We start from the raw sequence: 22,685 nt of genomic DNA, 5'->3' as shown, positions 1-22,685 counted from the left end.
TGTATCTTTTTAAATGGAATTATATCATAAACAAACACACACCTACACATACTTGTATACTCTTTCTGTGTCAATTGTTGCTGTGGGATATTGTAGATGTAACCAACGGTCTTATTAAATAAGAAACACAGAGCCGATTCAGAGAAGAAAGCCAAGAGGTCAGAGCTAAGAGCCTCACCCTTCCTGATTCAGCAATCCTCTTCAGCCAAGAGAGCTCTCCGAAAAGGGGCTACTTCCTGTGCGTATGTCTTTGCATAGTCTAGCTGTTCTGCCTTCTCATTGGTTGTAAACCCAAACATGTGACTGCCTCGTCACTGCCTAAATGTACCGCCCTCCAGGTCCTTAAAGGCGTGCACCACCGCCGCCACGCACTTGCTATGGCTCTAATAGCTCTGACCCCCAGGCAACTTTATTTATTAACATACAATTAAAATCACATTTCAGTAGAAGTAAAATACCACCACAGGATATCTTTCTGTATGCTATAAATATGTGTTGCTCTGATTGGTTGATAAATAACACGATTGTCCATTAATTTATAGTTAATATCCACTTATGTGTGAGTACATACCATGTTTGTCTTTCTGGGTCTGAGTTACCTCACTCAGGATGATTATTTCTAGTTCTATCCATTTGCCTTCAAATTTCCCGATGTTATTGTTTTGAGCAGCTAAGTAATACTCCATTGTGTAAATGTACCACATTTTCTTTATCCATTCTTTGGAAACAACCTGGGTTGTTTCCAGGTTCTGGCTATTACAAATAAAGTTGCTATGAACATAATTGAGCAGGTGTCCTTGTGGTATGATTGAGCATCCTTTGGGTATGTGCCCACGAGTGGTATTGCTAGGTCTTGAGATAGATCGAGTCCCAATTTTCTGAGAAACTGCCATTTTGATTTCCAAAGTGGCTGTACAGTTTCAGAATGAACTATGTGTTACTCAGTTTTCCATTACTATGGGATAAAAAGTAAGATACATGACTTTTCAGGAGGAATGGCTTAGTTTGGTTCGTGTTTTTAGTTCATGATCATTTCCTTTATTCTTTCTGGTTCTGAGATGAGGAAGAACACAAGATGTCCAGTGGCATGATGGAGAAAAGGGCAGGCTGGTCAGGAAGCAGAAAGGGGCAGGGGGGTAAAATATTGCTGTCAGTTTTCCATAGGTATGTGGATTTCAGGGTCTTTAGTTGCACTTATTTGATCAGTGTGTCTGCTTCTGTGCCAATATTATGCTGTTTTTATTCCTATAGCTTTTTAGTACAATTTAAAATTGGGTTTAGTGATACCTCTCAGTCCTTTTTTTTTCAGGATTATATTAGCTATTCTGGCTTATTTGTGTTTCATATGAAGCTTCAAACTCTCTTTTCAAGACCTGGGAAGAATTGTGTTGGAATTATTTTGGTGATTGTGTTGCATCTGTACATTGCTTTTAGTAGGATGGCCATTTTTACTGTATAAATCCTACTGATTCGTGAACATGAAAGGTCTTTCCATCTTCTGATATCTTCCTAAGATTCTTTTTTTAATGTCTTGAAGTTTTTTTAATCATAGAACTTTTTATTTTTTTAATCACTTGCTCAGTCAGATTTACTCTAGGATATTTTTTGAGGCTATTATGAAAGGTGTTGTTTCCTTGATTTCTTTCCCAGCCCATTAGTCATTTTTATATAGGAGGGCTACTGATTTTTGTGAATTAATTTTGTTTCCAGCTACTTTGCTAGAAGTGTTTAACAGCTGAAGAGTTTTCTTGGTGGAAAATATAGGGTCACTTATATACGGTCATATCATCTGCAAAAAAAGATAATTTGGCTTCTTTATTTCTAATTTGTATCCCCTTGATCTCCTTTGGTTGACGTATTGCTCTAGCATCAAGTAATTCAACTAACTATATTGAATAGTTCCGTAAAATTATCATCACTTGTGGTGGTTCTGTTCAAGGACAAGGAAGCCAAATCAGAGTTATAACTAAGATTAAACTGTTGGTGTACTCTGAATTTCACATGTTGGCACAGGTCCATGAAGGCATTTCAGAGTTAACATTGGGCATAATTAAGAGTGTGCTGGTGAAATGCTTGCTAACATGGAAGGGGGAAATCTCATAGGGCCCCACCTGTAGACAAGGAACTGTAGACACTCAGCAATGCTGAGAACAAGAGAAGTAGTCTTTCCAGAGCCGAGCCCCCAATTGTTTACCCAGTACTTGTATTCAGCCCTGAATTCATATGTATGCATACTATGACAGTAAACATTCTGATCACGCCCTGTGTATATGTTTAGAGGTGTGTGTGTGTGTGTGTGTGTGTGTGTGTGTATGTGTGTGTTTGTTAACAATAAGAACTAAAGAAATAGAAGCCATGATTTTGAGCAAGCTGGTGTGTGTGCAGGGATGGGGGGGTGTCACATGGAAGGGGTTTCAGAGTAAGGAAAGGGAAGGATAAAATGATGTAATTATATTTTAATTTAAAATTGTGCTGAGGAAAATTCTGGGAAGTTTATCAGTGGATTTTTTCTTATTTTATTTTTAAATATTATTTTATTAATTTAATTTTACTTTTTTTTTGGAGACAGGGTTTCTCTGTGTAGCTTTGTGCCTGTCCTGGAACTCACTCTGTAGCCCAGGCTGGCCTCGAACTCACAGAGATCCACCTGCCTTTGCCTTTTTAGTGCTGGGATTAAAGGCGTGCTGCCACTGCCCAGCGTCAGTGGAGATTCTTATGAATGGTTTTACTTACCTACTAAAATCTCCCCTTGAGAACTTGATAATTCTTCAGATTTCCTCAGCATTCAGCCTGAACTGAAACCATACCTCTCAAGGATAAGATTGCTATCTTTTCCCCATATGAAAAAGATAATCTCAAATCATAGTCATCTAGGAACAGGATATCAATTAAGAAATTGCCTGCATAAGACTGGCCTATAGGCAAATCTGTGGGGCATTTTCTTAATTAGTGATTGATGCTCGAGGGCCCAGCCTACTGGGGGTGATGTCACTGATTCTTCAGTGGTCCCTACTCAGTTTCTATCTCTAGCTTCCTGCCTTGAGTTCCTGCCTTAGCTGTCCTGATGATGGACAGTAACCTGTAGCCATATCAACTCTTTCCTTCCCAAGTTTGTTTTGTTCAGTGTTTTCTCACAGCCACAGAAAGCAAACTAGGACACAGAATCCCGTTTGTGAAATGTTTCTTGCTTCTTTGTTTTTTTTTTTTGAATGCTGTTTCCTTCAAGGCTATCTTTCTAATTTCCATCTTATTATCAGTGGGTAGGAGATACTTGCAAAGTCTATGTGTTGATTTATTGGACTTTTTTTTTTTAGCTCTTTTTTGTTTCTGTGTCTCTTATACAGACTGTTTTCAATATGAGTTAATTTTTAGACATTTACATATTTAGACATATTGATTATTTTCTGTTAGTATTTAAATGTTGTAAGTTAAGTAATCTAAAAGTGCTATGATCTAAATTGTGTTACAATTTCTATTTGTTTCCACTGGGGTTTCTTAAGACTTCCTTTGTATATAATAAAATTTATTATAATTTAATTAAAAAATAGCTAACTTGATTTTTATAAAGTCTTACAGTCTCCATTCCTCTAAAGATATAATACTGGATTATTCTCCTAGGACTTTTGTTCCCAGGAATTAATTTCTTGTGCCCAGATCATCTAGTTAAAATTAATTATCATCACATGACACTTGGTTTTTTAGTAAAGAAAAATTGACAGTGGCCCTACAATCTTTTATTTCTCAATTAAGAGAAAGGTGTTAAAAACAGAATTCAGTCATTTTTCAAGAGCAAGTATAAAGTTTACGTCTTGAACACTCTCTAAGGACCATGTGGGTTTCTGAGGCATCTGTTTCAATGCCCCCTTCCACTTCTGCTTTTAGTAATTTGGGTCTTTGTTCTTTCTTTTAAGCAAAAAAAAAAAAAAAAAGAAAAAGAAAAAAAAAAGCAACTGGGTTTAGGAATAGTGCTTTTTTTTTAATCTTTTCAAAGAAACCACTCATTGTTTTATTGATTCTTTGTATTGTTTTATTTCCTCTTTCATTTATTTTAGTTCTGAACTTCATTATTTTTTTCCTTCTATTGATTTTTGTTTTGTCTCTCTATCTTTGAAGTTCAGTGGTGGTGTTCTGTTGCACAGATTTCATTTGATTCTAGGAATAGTTAAATTTTCCCTGTTATTTTTTCAAGGACCTAGTTTTCCAAAATTATGTCAGTCATTCTCCTTATGTTTGTGTAGCTTCTCCTATTGATTTTGGGTTTTATTCTGTTATGAGGCGATAGAAGAAACTATTACAAGTTGTTTTTTAGGTGCTGCTTTTTGGCCTCAAATGTGACACAGTTTTGAGAAAGTCCCATGTGATGATGAAAAACGTTTTTGATGTATTGCTTAACCAGTTTATATTTTTATTTTATTTTATTTTTAGGGGATGGGGCATAGTAGGTACTTACAGCATTTGTTTTGCTCAACCTTTTGTCATCCTTACGTGTCATATACTGTCTTCCATTTACTCAGTAAGAAAGCCGTATGTGATTTCTGTTTACCATCTACATTCGAGTCAACAAACCTGTTGAGTCGATCTCAGTAACCTCTCTCATATCTCCTGCTTTCACCCCATACAAGCCAGCCTTACCCCTTACCTGTTCTGTTTCCATAGTTGTTGCCTTCTCCCGTGTTCTTCCTCCTGGGGCCCAGATAGTGCTTTAAAAATGTGAGTTATATAATGCCATGCTTTTGCTTAAAATCCTACAGGAATTTCCACTGTAATGAGAAACATACATGCAAGTTCTTCATTTTAACCTATTATTCCTATAAAGGAATAAGAATCTTATTTCCCTTTCTCAGCTGCATCTGACCACGTAGCCACCTCTGACCTCTCTACAAGTCTACTTGTCAACTGTGTTCTGATGCAGTGACCTAGAGCTAGATCTTGCTTCTAGGTTGTGTGTGCTTAGAAATGTTTTCATGGCCAGTTTTCTGTCACTTTATTTTCAAATTAGAAAAGGTAAAATAATGTTTCCATCCTATTCCTCTTAATTGCACTGCCAATTCAATTTCATTTGAGTGAACATTTGAAATAATTTAGTTTTTATTACAGAACATTTTCCATCCCATAGTAGACTGTAAATTATATGAGAACAGAGAATTTTTTGACAGTTTTAACTATTTGGCCAGTTTGTGATGTTTTGATATATTCAATAAATATTTACTGAATAAATGAATGCAGGATCAAAGTAAGGGCTATGAGCCCTTGTTTTAAAAAGAGCAAACCAGAAAAAATAAAAAAAGCCAAAACCTGTATACTAATTGAATGTGGTGTCCTACAGTTAAGGCCAGCCTGAGCTATATAGAAAGACATGTTTCCACAAACTAAGCACCAGTGAATGCAGCTCAGTGGTAGATCACTCATCTAGTGTGCAGAAGATCCTGATTCCCAACACTCATGGAGATAGGGAGTCAGTAAGAGAGGGAACAAGGGGGTTAGGGGGGGAGAGAGAGAGAGAGAGAGAGAGAGAGGGAGGGAGGGAGGGAGGGAGGGAGGGAGGGAGAGAGAGGGAGGGAGAGAGAGAAACACAGAGTGAGACAAACAGAGAGAGAGAGAGAAACACAGACAAACACAGAGGGAGAGTAGGAGAGACTATTGATAATGAACTTTAACTTTTTTTCCAGTGGCTTACAAGCACTTTCAAGTATGCTAAGCCCTCTATTGCTTCTTTTTAATACTATCGAACAGTTGTTTGAGCATATTTCTTTTGTTTTTACTAACAAGTTTATATGTGAGTGTTTTTCATATATGTTTCTTAATTCAAATTTAAAAAGTAAACGCTTAGCTATTGTAGTGCAGAGTGTGGACTGTGTGAGGTACTTTATACATTTTTGGGAAATTGTTTTTAAACTTCCAGTTTCTATTTGGCATATTCTGTGATATCAGTCCATATATATGCAACAGTATGAAGATACCTTTGACCTGATTTTAAAATGAATACAGAGATATTAGTTGAATGGCAAGATTGAGTCATATATTGTTATTTTAATCAGCAGGTTTTATAATAATTCATATGTGAGATAAGATAACTGAATCCCGTGCCTGTAATAGTTTATCAACAGTATAAGCATGTGTGAACTATTTAATTTTTTTTACATTTCAATTTCCTGTGATAGCTTCTTAATCTTTCTGCAAACATTCTTTAGAGGTTTGTAGATGAGTCTAGTTTCCTTTAATTATTTTGGGTTTTTCTCCCAATTTAAAATTGTCTTAAATTTAACTCTTTTCTAAGAAGGGAAATTACAACTAATTATTAAGTTTTAAATGTTTTCCCAAGGAATTTCTAATAAGATTGTAATATACTTCTTTCCTGTTTAAATTGTGTTGGCTCTGCAGAAATAGTCCTTAGCTTATCACAGGTATTCATTTGATGGATGGATGGATGGATGGATGGATGGATGGATGGATGGATGAGGACGGAGATGGAAAAGAAAGGATGGAGGGAGGGAGAGAGAGAGAGAGAGAGAGAGAGAGAAACACGGAGAGAGAGAGAGAGAAACACAGAGAGAGAGATGGACAGAAAGGGAGAGTAGGAGAGACAGAGAGATGCCCTCTCTATGGTCTGGACGTGTGTACTTCTGTTAACATTTTCTTGGCCACCCCTTCCTCCTATATTATCACACAGTTGCTGTCACTGGTTCCAGGAATTGTTTGTTTGAGATAGGGTCTGGTTTGCATCCCTGCCTGGCCTTGAACTCACAGTCTTCCTGCCCTTCTCTTGTACAGAGTGTTTCATACCAGAATTCTACCACCCATTTCTCTGATACTTTGTTTTTCTCCCTCAAATGCCAGTCATAGTGGATGTCTCCTGTCAGATCCCTCAGCACATAGCTCCTGTTTTTAAGACTAAAATAGCACAATGTAGTTTTAACGTTCTTTTTTCTTCCATTTAACCAGAAACAAACATTTGACACTCCTTCACTGTTGTTACAAAACGCAGTATACTAATCAGAAGTTCTTGGTGGGATCATATTTATATCTTAGTCATTCATTGGTACTAACTGTTGAATTAAGTAGAATGCTAACAAATCTCCAAATGGGTAATTGGACTATAGGTACATTTTTCTGGTGTTTTAGTTTATTCTATAACCTTTAAGAAAAAAAAATAAGTTTCTGGTTTTTTTTTTAAGACTTACTTCTCTATTTTACATGTATGTATGGATGTTTTATCTTCATGTATGCTTATTTAGCATGTGTGCAGTGCCCATGAAGGCAGGGAGATGATGATGAATCCCTTGGAACTTAGATGGTTGTTAGCTGCCATGAGGGTGCTTGGGGCTTGAGCTAGGTCCTCTGGAAGAGCAGCCAGTGCTGCCCCTAACTATTGAGCCATCATCACCCCAGCCCTATGTTTCTTATTGAAGGTTGTATAACATTTTATTTCCAGACTGCTTCATGTTATAGGTTCATTTTGCTTTTTTTTGGGGGGGGGGGTGGATGTTATGTATGCATTCTATATCTTACTCAACTGAGACAGGTAAGGCCAAAAGCAGAGAGCTCTGACATGCGCAGTAGTATCCTGACCCAGAGGAGCCTGAAACCAGACCCCCAAGATGACAACTGCTGACATAAGACTCAGAGCCAACCAGGAAACACCACAGCAACTGGAAGCAGAGCCCACCAAAAACTACACACATAAATACCTTAGTCCTTTGTTTAATAAACGAGATTGCTTATAATCTACCAGAGCCTGTGCCGTTGGTTCTGCGTCTATTCACCCCCTGCCCCCGGGATCAGAGACAGTGGGACCCCAGCAACCTTCAACAATATAAAGAGTAATAAAACAGAATCCTTGGATTCAATCCAGTGGGCCAGATATACGTATAAAAATGTTGTTTCAGTATTTATGGTTAGAGATAATAATGATAATATATATATGTGATGAAGGTTTGTTGAATGTTTGGCTGCTGAAGAAGTAGGGTTTCCTTAAATTTTTTGAAATATGGCGGATTATAAATATAGAAACACCCTGATTACTTAGGGAACCAGAGGAAATTGGAGTTCACTTGTGAGCTTGAACTTGAATGGCAATGAAGAGATTCCAAGGGTTGGGAAAGGTTTTGGGGCAGTGTAAAGGCATGAAAAAATGCTGAGAAAGTGAGACCTGACAGATGCCGAGTCTGATCTTTGTACTGTCTTCTGTCTTGAAAGATGTATGTTTCCAAAGCATTGGTATATCTTGAAGGGTCATACATACTGTGGACACTGTATAGTTAAAACATTGAGAAAAACTTTGAACAATATATTTTCCTTTCTTTGGACAGGGTGTTTGTATGTGCATGTGCTAGTATCTGTGTGAGTATGTATGCCTGTATGTGCATGTGAAGGCTGGAGTACCCTTGGCTACCATATTTCAGACACTACTATTTTTTTAAATTTTGTTTTGAGTCAGGGTCCTTTACTGACCTGGAGCTCACCAAGTAGACAGACCATTAAGGCCCATGGACATACCTGTCTCTGCCTCCCAGTACTGAAGTTGCAAGTGTATGCTACCACTTCCAACTCTTTTTAAAATTAAAGATCAGAAAAATGGGGGAGAGAGGAATACATACAGAAATTTGTTGCTGTGGAACTGGGGGTGGGCGGGGAGACATGCAGGAGCACTCTCTCTGCCCCATTTTCTGATCTTCATTTTTTAAAGATTTATTTCTATCATTTTTAATGAGAGACAGAGACAGAGAGATTGAGCACCAGAAGAGGTGGTGGAGTCACAGGTGTTGTGAGCCACGCAAACTGATCTTCTGGACTGACTCTGAACTGCTGCTGTGTGCATCCCCTCTTGGACTTTGGTATTGAAGCTGCCATCTCTCATCTCTTCTGGGTCTTGTCATCCAGCTCTCTCCAGTTTATTCCCTGAGTTACTAGCACACCACCTATGTGTCCTCTGTCACTTTTAAAATCTCCACTTTTTGTTTTTGATTTTTAACTAAAGAGTTGTAATAATAGTGCACCATGGAGTTATTTTGAAGGTTAAATGAAAAAATCGTATTAAAGTCCTTATAACTTTACATGTTGTCGTATAAAGTATATGAAGTCTGATCTGACTGTTCAAATAATTTATGTTGCCTTCTAAAGTTTGTTTTTAATTCATAAAATATTAAAATATTGCAAACCTTTTCAAATAATGAAATAGAATTTCCTATTGATTTCTGTTTCAGGTGGCTTCTTGTTTTGTTTTCTAAAACTTTCTTGAGGAAGGATTTCACTGTACACTCACTGGCTTTGACTCTCCTGCCTCACCCTCTGCAGTGTGAGGATTACATGTATATGCCAGCACCTGTTTTTACCTTCAGTTTAGACTAGACTGTCATGATACAACTTGGAAATTCTTTGAACTTTGAAGGATGTGTTTTTATTTCATATTTACACATTACATCATTTTCTGTTTGGGGAAGTTATTTAGTCAAATATTTAGTATCCTAAGTTTAGAATCATATTTTCATATTTAGAGTGTTGTAATTTCTGAATTAGAACCTAGCTATAGTTATGGTGCTTTCTTAAATGCAGGGTGCACTGAGAAACTGAACAAAGTCTTTTGAGGTAGATGTCATGCATGCTTGTCATCATGTTGTTAACTATAGAGATTTAGTGTTTATATTCAGTATTTTATGAGTCATTTATATTTTATTTATAACAAGTCATGTTCCTCCCTTATTTTAGATCGGACAGTTGGCTTTTAAAGGAATGAAGAGACTCAATAGAATCCAGTCCATAGTGTTTGAGACTGCTTATAACACCAATGAGAACATGCTGATTTGTGCCCCTACTGGAGCTGGGAAGACCAACATTGCGATGCTTACAGTTTTACATGAAATCCGACAACACTTTCAACAAGGTGTTATTAAAAAGAATGAGTTTAAGGTGGGAGATTACAAATCAGACAATAGTTGTTTTATTTTTTTCCTTTGAGTTATAGAAGATAAAATAAGCCTTCAGTTCAACAAAACTTGTGAATTCTTAAAGATATTTATTATAGTAGAATTCATATAAAGAATGTTGCTTGATTGACTTCTTTACTATAAAGGCAGTACTATTTCTGCTTTTAAATCCCATTACCCTTGGGAAAACACATGAAAATATTTTTAGCTACTTTCTAAGTAATGAGGCAGTGTAAACAAATTCCATTGTCCTTTTGTTTAAAGGACAGTATTTTATTTATTTAAATAACCATGTGCTTAACCCAGCAAAGATAAGTACTTTCCATATATCATTATTAACGTTTTTCACAGGAAGTAGCTAGAATCATATTTCACAATAAATTGTGACTTGCATTGGCTACTATGAAATAAATGGTGTTGTAATTTTTGCTCATTCATCAAGCTAGTGTTTGTTTGGTACAGATTGTGTATGTTGCTCCAATGAAAGCCTTGGCAGCGGAAATGACAAATTACTTCAGCAAACGTCTAGAGCCACTGGGCATTGTAGTGAAAGAATTGACTGGAGATATGCAGTTGTCAAAAAGTGAAATTTTACGAACTCAGGTATGTTTTTCACCTACATCTTTTTATAATGTTCATTTTTAAGGTTATAAAAATTATTATACAACCTAATTTTAAGGAAATATTAACATATAATACAAACAATATAACAAACTTATTTATGATCACATCTGTACTAAGACAATTCTTAATGTTACTTTACTAGCTTTTGATAGCCTTCTTTTGTGATTCTTACCATGTTTTGAATATTATTTCTAAGCATAGGTTTTATGTCTCTTCACAGTTTTTATAACATTAGGGAATGATAATCTGGGGATAAGATTGTAGTTGGATTTTAGAGGAAGCACTAAAGAGATCTTGAAGTAATCACACTAGACTTTTAGCCCATTTGTGAAGGATAATTTAACATATAAGAAGAAATTGTAGATATTTTATTTTTTCAAATGAGAATTTATTAGGTAATGCACTGTATGTAGGCCCATATTAGATAAAAAGACTAACAAAGATATTCAGCATTTAGTTTCTACTTGTAAAGATTGTGCCTTATGACCGAGTTGGAAAAATACATTTGGGCCTATAACCAGGTTAATATTTTGTAATATATAAGCAAGGTAATATTTATAGTGCTTTTAAAAATAAAATACTAATGATTAAATATTAATGAGACATTTAAGGAGATTAAAGGAAATTAAAGGAGACAGTGTTGAATTAAATATATGTTTGGAGAGGAAGTTACTCTTTTAGATAGGTTATACGAAACTACAACAAAATTGTTGGAGTCATAAAAGAACAGAATGTTAATTTCCTAGAAAAGGTTTTGTGTGAGAGGTAGTTTCTTCTGGAGCTATAAAAGAATATGTGTTCCGTGTCTCTTGGGTTCTCATGGCTTTCGGGTTAGAACACACTGCAGTCTCTACTTCTCTGTCTTCCCATGGTGTTCTTTCCTCCCATTTTGCCCTTTTCTGTTTGTTGTTGTTGTTTTTTTTAATCTTCTCTAACCAGGATAATTTTTTCTCAAGAATGTCACTTTAATTAAAGTCCTCGTTTCCAAATTAGGTTGCACTTAGAGGCTAAATATTTATACATGTTCCACCTCCCAAATTCATAGTTTAAAGGCTAGGTGGCAGTGTAATGCTATTTGGAAGTGGGCCCTTTGAGAGTTCGTTAGGTCTAGGTTAGAATCAGAAAGGCAAGAAACTCATGATGAAATTAGTGCCTTTAGATTAAGAAATTACCTGTATCACTTTTATTTTCTTTCCACCCATCAAGGAAGGTCACAAGTATGTAGTGAGAAGACAGCTATCTAGCAAGCCAGAAAGTTAGGATTCAAGAGAATTAAATTGATGACACCTTGGTCTTGACTGTCTGTCCTCTAAATCTGTGAAAAGTGTCTGTTGTTTAGATTACCACTTTGTGGTATGTTGTATTTCAACATCCATAAGTGTAACAACAACTTACTGAAGTTGCTGGCTGCACACAGACATATCTCATAAGCCACTTCAGTGGATATGGTAAGTTTTCTGAAATACATGATGAAGATGGAAAATCACATTTCAGCTAAAATACATTTTGGAGTTAATAAGAGGCTAGTGCTTTATAATCTGTACTTATATCATTTATAGTGATAGTTCTTAAGTTTGACTTTCATATGCAATAATGAAAAAGTATAAGATTTATATATTATGAACAGTCATAGGATTTGTTTTAATGTAGTAAAAATGTTAAGGAAAGATTAAATTTCTATGAATGCAAGACTAGTTAATACTTATACTTGATTAAGTGTTCTTTAAAGTCAGTGCTTTCTAGGAATTTTAATGACTTTAGGAATGCATATTTGAGGGAATAAAAACAATCCTATATATAGTTTAATTCAAATATATAAAATACATAATAACCAAAGAAGGATGGGGCAGATTTAGAAACATTTTTTCAGTATTTTTTCAAATACTATTTCTGCCTTTTTCTGTGAGTCTTTTCATTCTGTGATCCTAACTATATTTATGGTAGAGTGTATTGTTTTTCTATAGTTGACTGGAATTCATTTGCTTTAGTAGTAGCTTTATACTCATAGATTTTGTGATAGTTTTGACATGGTTTTGTGTTACCTTTAGGAACAGTTTGCTATCTTACTTTTAAGTTTAGGGTGCTTCCTATCTATCTGTTAGTGACATTTCTTTTAGTCCTTTATAAAATTATCCCTTTGTATTTATACCATGTTCATCAAGGGGATTCCTAAATAGAAGATATGCCTTGCCTGAAGTCACATTTTGACTGTCTTCTTTCCTCAGTGGGTCATATCACTTTGTATCGTTAAGTTATTTATTTGAGATCTTTCTGATTTTGTTTTTAATGTGACCACAACTATGGATGGTCCCCTTAGAACTCTCCTTGTATTCCAGAGAACCTGGTGCATTGTGCTCTTATTCTTATTTGATTCTAGGAACTTTTCAAAATTTACCCTGATTTCCGTTTAGTCTGCAAGTATTTGTGTATCTTTCTGACTTATTTTGCTATTGATTTCTAGTTTTATTCCATTGTAGTCTGCTAGGAAGGCAGGGAATTATTTCAGGTTTTTTTTTTTTTGTCTATATAAGGTGTTCTTTGTGGCCTATAATGTGGTCAGTTTTAAAGAACATACTTTTCCTATCTGTTTAGTGGAAAGTTCTATAAAAACCTGTTAAGTCCATTTTTTCTGTGATGTAATATAACTGAGGTTTCATTGCTAATTTTTGTTATTTATTTATTTATATTTTTGTTTTTATATCTCAACAGCAGTTTCCCCTCCTTGCTCTCTTCCCAGTTCCTCATTTGTATCCCACCCTAATCCTCTCCTCCTCTGTTTCTCTTCAGAAAAGGGCAGGCCTCCCGTGGGCATCCATCAGCCATGGCTAATTTTTAATGAGGAAGATATGTCACATGTTATTAGCAGGTTCTTGAAGTCTCCCATTTTTATTGTGTCTGGACTTATGTGGTCTTTTACACTTCTCATTCTTTATGTTTTAAAGAGAGCCCTGAGAGTCAGGCGTTAATACTTGCAATTATTACAACTTGATGAGTTTTTTTTTTTTTTAATCATCATTTGGTGGCCCTTATTTCCCTTTTATGACTAGTTTGGTTTGAAGTCTACTTTATCAGGTGTGAGAATGACCACTGTACCACTTTTTTGATGCTTCCATTTATTTCATAGTTTCATTTCCAACTATTGACTGTCAGCTTATAGGTACCTTTCCTATGTTAATTTCTTGGAGATAGGAGGGAGTTGAATTATATTTTTTAGTCTAATCCATTAGTTGTGTCCTTTAATTGATTGTAATTGAGAAAGCTTTCCTGTTTATGATTTTGTTTGTTTGTTGTATTGGTTTTTTGGGTAATTGCTAGTTCTTTTCTTCCTTTCCTGGTAATGTTGAAAGTTTATTGGTTTGCTGTATTGCATGATTGATACCTTCCTAAGTATCTTTTGTTCATCTGTTGCTTTCATGAAATGTGTTCTTTCCTGGATTCTCCTGTATGAAATTCCCTCCTCCCCTCCTCTTCTTTCTCCTCTTCTTGGTTCTTCTCCTCTTCCTTTTCCCTCTCTGCCTCTTCTTTCTCCTCTTCTTCTTTCTTCCCTTCTCTCTCTCTGCTTTTTCCTCCTCATCTTCTGTGTGTATGTATGTGTGCGTGAATTTTATTCAGTGCTGGCTTAGTTGTCACGAGTTTCCTTGTTTTTCTTAAGATATTTTTATTTTTCTGTTCATTTAAATAGTTATTTTTGCCGGGTATAGCAGTCTTAGTTGGGAATTACTTACATTCAATGCTCAGAATTTATTTCTCTATGCTTTCCTCAATTTTCAGGCTGCTAAAGACAAATATGTTGTTATTCTGATGTTTTGCCTTGTTGTGATGGTGGCATTTTACCCTTATAGTTGCTAGTGTTGTTTCTTAGCTTTGTGTTTTTGCTATCTTAATTATGCTACATCCTGGAGAGGTTGTTTTCTGGCCATATTTATTTGCGTTTCTTAATGTTTTCTCTGGGTGTCTCTCTATGATTGGGAAGTCTCTACTGTAATTTCATTGAATAGCTTCTTCAGGCTATCTGTGCAAGTGTTCCCGTTCCAGAGGGAAAATCTTGTCCGGAAGTCAGGCTATACTTACAGCAGTAAAGGGAAGGTATACCTACAGTTGTGGAGAAAGGTATCCTGAGCTGTTGGTAAGTCAGGCTACACCTGAAGCTAGGGTCCCGTGGGTCCTGGTCTCCCCCCAGGGTGTGGCAATCCTGCTCCTCTCCTAGAGAGAGCCCTTACAACTGAGCTCTGCTCCACTCTCTTTAGGAAGTTTCCAAGCAGAGGTATCCATTTCTTCTCAGCCCAAAATGTTACTTGTGCTTCTCTCTGATCAGAGAAACTCAACAGAAATGTAAGCAATCTGCTCTCGCACTTGGGAAAAAGTTGATTCTGTTCTGCTCCCCTAAAGGGAGTTTCCCAGCAGAGGTGTCAGCTGCGACTTCTGCTCCCAAAACAGAGCTTCCCGGCAGAGATTCACCCAAAATTCTTTCAAGAGATTTATTTGGGAAGGAGGTATCCAGGAGAGGCTGCTCTGCTGTGGTGGGGGAGAACAACTGCCAACGGAACAGGCGGAGGGCCTTATATAGGGCTGCTTAGGGGCGGAGTTTTTCCAGGGAGAAGATTTTCAGGGAGGGAATTGGTCAGATTTCGATCCCCTTGAGATTGGGCAAGCTCAGATTGGTTGGTTTTCTGCTCAGAGATTGGTTGGTTGTCTTGAGGGATTGGTTGATTTTGTGTTCTGTTGGTTAGGGGCAGATTTGGCTCTGGTTTCAGGGTCAAAGTGGACTTCTTGGGCTGGCTCTGGTTTCCGGGTCAGGGTAGGTTTCTGGGTCAGGGTAGGCTTCTTGGGCTGGCTCTTTTATCCTACAATCTGGTTTTATTTCATCTGTCCCATGAATTCATAAGTTTGGTTCCAGATTCCTAGAGTTTTTGGCATGTTTATTTGAGGTATTTCTTGATATATCTATATATATAGCAGTTATTTATTCAATTGATTGATTCTTTTATTTCCAGAACTTTTGTTTTGTTCCTTTTCAGTGTCTGTTTCGTCACAGAATTTTTTTTCCTCATTTTATTATACTTCTTCTAAGTGACTGATTCTTTTGTCTACTTGGTTTGCACTCTTAAATTGGGTTTCTTTTGTAAGTTTTTAATTTAGTTTCTTATATGTTTCTTGCAGTCCTCAATTTCCTCTTTGTACATTTTAAAAAATAGGACCTTGCAATCTTTTCTTGCATTCCACTATCACAGTATCTTTGATTTTGGGCATTGCACAAACGACCTCTTGGCAGTTGTCATAGCATAGTTTTTTCTTGTGTTTTGTGTTTCTTTGTTATATTCTGTAAGTCTTTTGGGGTGATATATGTCCTCCAGTTTATAGCCCTTGTCCCCCTTTCCACTCTGTTTTGTTTCATGTACCATCCTGCTGTTTTCACCTAGAGTTATCTATGTGACAGAAGTGGCATGGGATGAACTGGGAGTTGATAGGGCATTGGCAGTTGACTCTAAATGGTTTGACAGAAACCTCAGTGTCAATTGCAAAGAAGGTAATAGCCCCTGATTTGTGTTTATTAGAAGATTTGTAGACAGAAGTACTAGAGTTCTGGTTGGAAAAAATGTAGTGTCTTTATATAACGAAGTGAAAGGGAGATGGAGTGTGCGGTAGGAAAAAATGAATGAGGGGGAAGTATATGGTTTGGAAGTATGAAGAGCAGTAGAGAAAATAGTATTAGGTTGAGAGAAAAAGATGGAAACAAAAATGTCTCCCAAGAGGATACAAGTCATAACAGTTGAGCATTTAAAATACAAGCGTGTACATACTAAGAGAAAATTTAAAAAGTTAAAAATGAAGCAATACATTTATATACATAAACTAGAAAATAAAAAGCTGAAAATTTTATAAGCACAAGTGAGCAGTACACTAAGTAGCTATTTTATTATCAGTTAGTGTTTTTCCTGGTGTGAGGGGCTCATCAGTCCTCACTACCTTTCTTCTGGACACTGTACCACACTCCACTTTCTAGTCTTCCTGTGATGCTTGTAACCCCTTGACAGTGCAGCCAGATGGTAGGTGTTGAGGATCTCTTGTTTCAGTGTTCCTTGACACACTTCTGCTGTCTGTATTTCTGACCATGTACATATTGTGGTTCTAAAGGGTCTCTTGCTCCACTGGGCACCTGCAGGTGTAGAACTACATGCAGTGTAGGTTGTCCATCTTCAGGGTCCCTTGAACTGTGACATGGGTGGCTGAGCCTGTTCTCCTTTACTGGTGACACCTGTGGGATGATCAGCTGCTGCAGAGTACTGAGGTCCTCCTGCAGTCAGTTTTGTTCCCATGGACCTTGGCCAGGTCTCTTGCTTCTCAAGATTTTGCTTGGGGCCAGGGCTTGTAGATGTGAATCTCTGAATGTCAGATTTCAGTATCTCTTATCTGGGCATGGGCTTGAAGTCCACTATCTTCGTTTGGATTTCCGTTAGTACGCCACTGCCTTGCTTGATTCTGGGGTCCTTTGGGGCACTTGGCTCTGTGGCTGCTGGGTACATGGAGTTGGGTTTTAGCACCAGCCTTGTCTACAGCTGCCTGGCCTTGTGGAACTGTAATTATGTTCCCTAAGTAAGTTTCACACTAAGCTATGCCAATTAAAATTAAACAAAATCTTAAATCTTAAAATGTCCCTGTCATATATCCTAATATCTTCAGTACAGATAATTTATCTTTGGAAATACATTTTTAAAATGGGAACACAGGTTTATCTCATTTGAAAATTTTTGGTCATGCTGCTGGCATCACAGTGGTCCCTTGCCTCTTTACTGTGTACTGAATTTAGCCCAGTTACCTTGTGAGTTAAAATCATGTATACATTAAGTATGATGTAAGGTTGTTCTATTTTGTGATTCACCTGGGTTTGTCAGGTTAAGTACCAATTATTATGTTACTGCTGTTTGAATGTAAATCTCCCTTTATAAGAGAGAATTACACTTAGTGTTAGAGGAAACTATTGATATACATAGTAGATTTATTTATTTAGTTTATTAGTGTCTGACTAAAAAAATCAGCTTGTGAAACTGAAGACCTCAATTTGTCATTGATTGAAATATTTGATCGAATTTTTCATTACTGTAGTAGATTGATGTTTATCCTAAGCTTCTTTTATTAATGTTCATGGTGTTTGTTCCTGATGCCACTGAAAGCCTTAGTCTGCCATTGATTGAAATACTTGGTCTAATTTTTTGTAAATTCTATATCTATGTGTACTCTAAGCTTTATTAATATTCGTAGTGCAATGTTCCCTTGAACCCCACAGAGGACACTGAGCAGGTGCTTCAGAATATGGACTGCTCCTGCCCTGCAGTAGCTAAGTGTCAGTATGAGGTGTTTATTTTAGTCTATGTTCTGACAGTTTTCCTTGGAAGGGCTTAGATTTAAACAGCTTTGTTTGTTGAGATGGGTGAGATGGGTCAATTTCAGGTTTTAGTTTAAAGAGAGAGATTATGAAGCTTATGACTAATATTGTTCCCTTTCTGTGTAAACTGAGAATGTCTTCGTTACATCTGCATTCCTGAAGAACGTTTCTTGCTAGCTGCACACTTAGGAGTTTCATTACTTTTTCCATGCCATTATAAACTGGTTTTCTTCTTCTCTGACCTTCCTAATTACTGAAGAGAAAATGGGCTTTGTTCAAATCTCGTGTTTTTGTACCTTGCACCCCTTGGCTGCTCTCATGGTTCTTTCCTGACTTTCAGTTTGTGGAAGTTGATGAGGGTTTGTTAATTATCGATTTCTTTCACTTTACCATTTGGTGTTTGCCTAGTGTCCCATTTCTAAGGCTTCTATCTTCATCAAATTTGGGGGGGTTCTGAGCCTTTTTCTTTTCAACTCACTGCTTCTCTTTTCATTCTTGAGTCAAAAGCCTGTTCACTCTTCAGCTATGGTCCAATCAGATCCTGGGGTGGACATTTGTCTGGTGTATGTTTTTCTCTGTTGTTGACATTGTGTCACTTGTGTTGGTCTTTCTCTGGTGTCATTGATTCTCCCTTGTTAGACTTTTCAACTGAGCCCATTCTGAGACTCTATAACCTAGGTTATTGTAATATTTTCAGGTTTTTTTCCCCTGCTGAATGTTTTTTCCCCCTTTCCATTTGTTTCAAGGATGTTTAAGTGTATTCCTTTCAGGGTTTTTAAATTGTTTTAAAAGTTGTATCTGTGAGTGGCAAGATGTCTCAGTTCCTAAAGGCCATTTCTGCCAAACCTGATTATTTAAGTTTAATTCTTAGAACCAAAATAGTGTAAGGAGAGAACTTAATACCTCAGTTTGTCCTCTGGCCTCTGTATGGATACTGTGACACATGCATGCACACACACGCACACGCACACACCCCACGTGTGCACACAAGAACAAGTAAAGAAAAAAATTGTCTTTCCAGCATCTTTTTCATGTTATTGTTAGCATCCTCAGTAGGTCTCTTCTCATTTGAGTCCATTTTTTCTTGCCTGTTGAAAAGCACGTTATTTTTGTTTGTTTGTACTAGATTTCAGTTTCTGGCACCTATTTATATTTTGCTGCTTATTACTTCCCAGATGGCTTGGTAGTCAAGGACTCTACATATATAGCCAGCCCTTCGGTGTCAGTCTCAGCACTTCAAGATTTGAGGGAGTAGTACTTTTCCTCTCTAGATGTTTGACTTCCTGTCTTGAAGACTTCTGTATGAGGTTGCCTCCTCTTAGCCTTTGTAATAGAAAGTTGTCTTATTGGTACTGATTGCCTTGTTGTTGTTGCTGCCTTGGGAGTATCACATCCACTCACATTCTGAGCTTTTTCTTCAGTCTAGGTTTCATGGGAGACAAAGAGTTCATGCCATGTCTTGCAGTACTCGTCCTTAATCATTGTCTGCTGGTGTCTGGTCTATGCATTTTGTCCAGTGCTATTAGTTATAATAGGCAAGAAAAAATATGAAATGTGTTCAGTCTATCTTGTTCATCCATAGACTTAGATTGTAAGACATCTGCTATTTATTTATTTACTTATTTATGGTAGTTGTGTTTTCCTTGAAATCCTAGTTTTATGCCAATTTTATGAAATCTGTTTCAGTGTTTTCTTGTAGTAGACTTAATGCTCTGTTTCTTATATTTAAATCTTAAGTCCCAATAAGTATTTATTATTTTGCTGAGTCCAGAATATGTGATGCTTCATCTTAGCCTGTCCTAGTGAGTCATAATGCTTTATCATATCATAAAGCCTTTGTTCTCACGAAGCTATTGCTGAGCTTTAAAAAACTTCATAATTTTGTGTTGTTCTGCCTGAGGACTACACTTTTCCAAAGTATTTTACAGTTTTACTTTGTGCGTGCGTGCGTGTGTGTGTGTGTGTGTGTGTGTGTGTGTTTATAGTGCTGGGGACTGAGCTCATTGCCTTGCACATTCTAGGCAAGTGTTCTACCACTGAGTTTCCTCTCAGCCCATATTTTTACATTTTTGTAATGAGAGGTACATTACATCTGCTTAATCTGTTTTAAGTTGTTTAAGTTATAGATTGATTTTTCTTTTTTTAAAGAATTATTTAAAGACTAAATAAAAAAAATTAAAGAATTTGACCCCCCTTGCTCTTATAATCATAGTGGAAAAAAAAAACCACAGAAATAGCTGACCCAAGCTAGTGGGAGCTCATGGACTCTGGATTGACAGGTGAGAAGCCTGCATGGGACCAAACTAGGCCCTCTAAATGTGGGTAAAAGTTGCGTGGCTTGATGTGTTTGTGGGCACCCTGGCAATAGTAATTAAACCAGCTTCTAGCGACTTACTACTATACCCGTAAACCAATGATCCAATCCTCATCACAAAAGCTTCTGTTTGTAGTAGAGAGTGATTAACCCAGTGACCCATAACTGCCCAAGGCACGCAGAAGAGGAGACTGCAGAATACTAAACAGTGTTTCTAATGGGAATGTATGTCAGGCAATCCACACCCCCACACCAAGGCTCAGGGATCATTGTGGAAGAGGGGCTAACAAGAGTGTACAAGCTAGAGGCAGTAGATGACTACGAGGAAACATTATCTTTTGGACACAGGTGGGCATCCCCACAAGTGAACTCAACAGTGTTTCAGATAGCATGTAAAAACCTGGCCAAGTCCAAGACAGATCAAATCCCAGCATGGAGAAGACAGGAGGCGAGCAAGAAGTCCCATCCCTAGCCATTGAAATTTGAGCAATTGTTAGCTGCTAGAAGACAAAGAGACAGTTTCTTTAAGAGTGTAGCCCCTGGTAAGTCAACCAATATTCAGTGAAAGAATACACATCTAAGAATATTTGGTCACCAGTAAATTTGTCTGTAAATGGGAGGGGATGAATCTAGGAAAAGGAGAAGTTTGTATGAAACTTCCAAAGATACAATAAAATTTTATGTTAAAAAGACTAAAAAAAAAAAAGAAAAAAAAAGAATTATTTTGTTTTTAATTTTGTGACTATATATGTATCTGTTTGTGGGTAGGTGAATGTGGGTTCTCTGGTTACAGGAGGTTGTGAGCCTTCAACATTGGTGCTGGGGTCTGAACTCTGGTCTTCTGTACACACTCTTAATTGCTGTGCTGTCTCTCCAGCCCTTAGATTGATTATTCTAGTGTGAATGGGCAGCAAGCAAAAGGGTTACAAAATGATGACTGTGATGTGTCTCCATGTTTAGTACGTTGTTTGTGTTTCAGCATCTCAAGCACATAATCTTTTACTCTAGGAGCACTTGTAAACACTGAAACACAGGAAGTAAAGCACTCAGCCTACCTTTACTTGTAGAAAAAAAAAGGTTGCTATTATTGGGAAATACCAGTTGTCAAACAAAAGCAGTAGCTAATTGAAAATAGTCATTCTAAATTTTAAAAAATTAACTGCTTTTCATTAATAGAGTCCCAGAAACAAGAAAAAAGTCCTTAATAACTTTTTGCATTATTCTAAGAAAAGTGAACTTTTATACATTTTAGTCTTGAAAACTTTTTTCTATCTTTCAATTCAGATGAATAATTTAAAATAATTATTTTAAATTATTTAAAACATTTCTGTCTCTTCTGTAGAATTTGAACATTGTTTTTCAGATTAAATTTTGATATATTATATGCAATGTAAAGTTTATTTTTATAGACTTTAAGAAATGAATTTTGACACATTCACACATGTATATAATTACATTCTGATTGCATTCCCTCCACCCTCTTCTATTTCCCACTCCTATCTTTTTCCTTTACAAATGCCTTTCATACGTTTATACCTCTCTGCATGTATATGTGTGTGTGAATGTGTGTGTTCCCCTGAATTAACAGAGCCAGCCATATAACTTGGGTTTGGAACTATCCATTGGAGCCTAGTGGTTACACAAGTGAAAACAATTACTACCCCTCCCTCAGAATATATCAGTAGCCAATTCAGCAATGAGGAATAGGGCACTATTTAACCTATTTAGAAATCCAGCATTGTCTCACCTTATCTTTTCAACCTCTGGTGAGGATTTCATGGTGAATACTTTAAGAGATGATTTTATGATGCAGGACCAATCACACAGCAGAGAAGACTATGCTGTTAAAGCCAGATAGACTCTATCATTGTTCTTGTTTCTTTTATTTCCAACATACGTTTTTTATTGATTATTTGGGAACTTCACCCAGTGCACACTGATCACACTCCTTTCCCATTCCTCCCAGATCCACCCTCCCACCTTTGTGCCCTCCCGCCAAAAAAATTAAGAAAAAAAGTATACCAGTTAAGATTTGTATTGCCCATATACTTATTGGAGCATGGTCAAACTCCCAGTGACCAGCCCCTTTTTCTTTTAACTGTCTAAACTCTGAGAAATTAACTGAAGTCCCATGAGAACTACATCTGTCTCTTGAAAGAGGATGCCCCAATGAATGGGTTACCTTGCACTGGGCTCCATTTATTAAAGCTTTTGTTCTCTGACATTTTACTGCACATGAAGTTCTGGGTGACTAGACCTTAGCACCTGGAGGTAATGCTTCTGTTGCTCTAGATACTTCTCAATTTAGTGAAGTTGACACCTAAAGTTAGCTATCACAGACCTTCTTAGCTGAAAAGACTGACTTTTCTCCTGTTGTATTGTCACAGCACCTCTATTGGAAATGAATTCATTTTGTACCTGTGACCCTGTTTCTGGACTC

The 22,685-nt window shown here is 36.8% G+C and overlaps 1 protein-coding gene across 5 annotated transcripts in view; it reads left to right on the top strand.

The window, feature by feature from the left end:
- The window catches only part of Ascc3 (activating signal cointegrator 1 complex subunit 3), a 337,712-nt gene that overhangs the window by 95,575 nt on the left and 219,452 nt on the right, over positions 1-22,685 (top strand). For all 5 annotated transcript variants that reach the window (XM_052751374.1, XM_052751375.1, XM_052751376.1 and 2 more), the window contains 2 exons: positions 9,706-9,906; positions 10,386-10,526. In XM_052751374.1, the coding sequence (XP_052607334.1) occupies positions 9,706-9,906; positions 10,386-10,526 (342 nt within the window). The remainder of the gene's footprint in view (positions 1-9,705; positions 9,907-10,385; positions 10,527-22,685) is intronic.

This window comes from Peromyscus californicus, unplaced genomic scaffold (genome assembly GCF_007827085.1).
Source record: "Peromyscus californicus insignis strain IS unplaced genomic scaffold, ASM782708v3 Scaffold_22__1_contigs__length_63687245, whole genome shotgun sequence".
Taxonomy (NCBI): Eukaryota; Metazoa; Chordata; class Mammalia; order Rodentia; family Cricetidae; genus Peromyscus; species Peromyscus californicus.
Note: the sequence above shows the minus strand (reverse complement) of the source record. Positions and strands in the feature narration are given on the sequence as shown.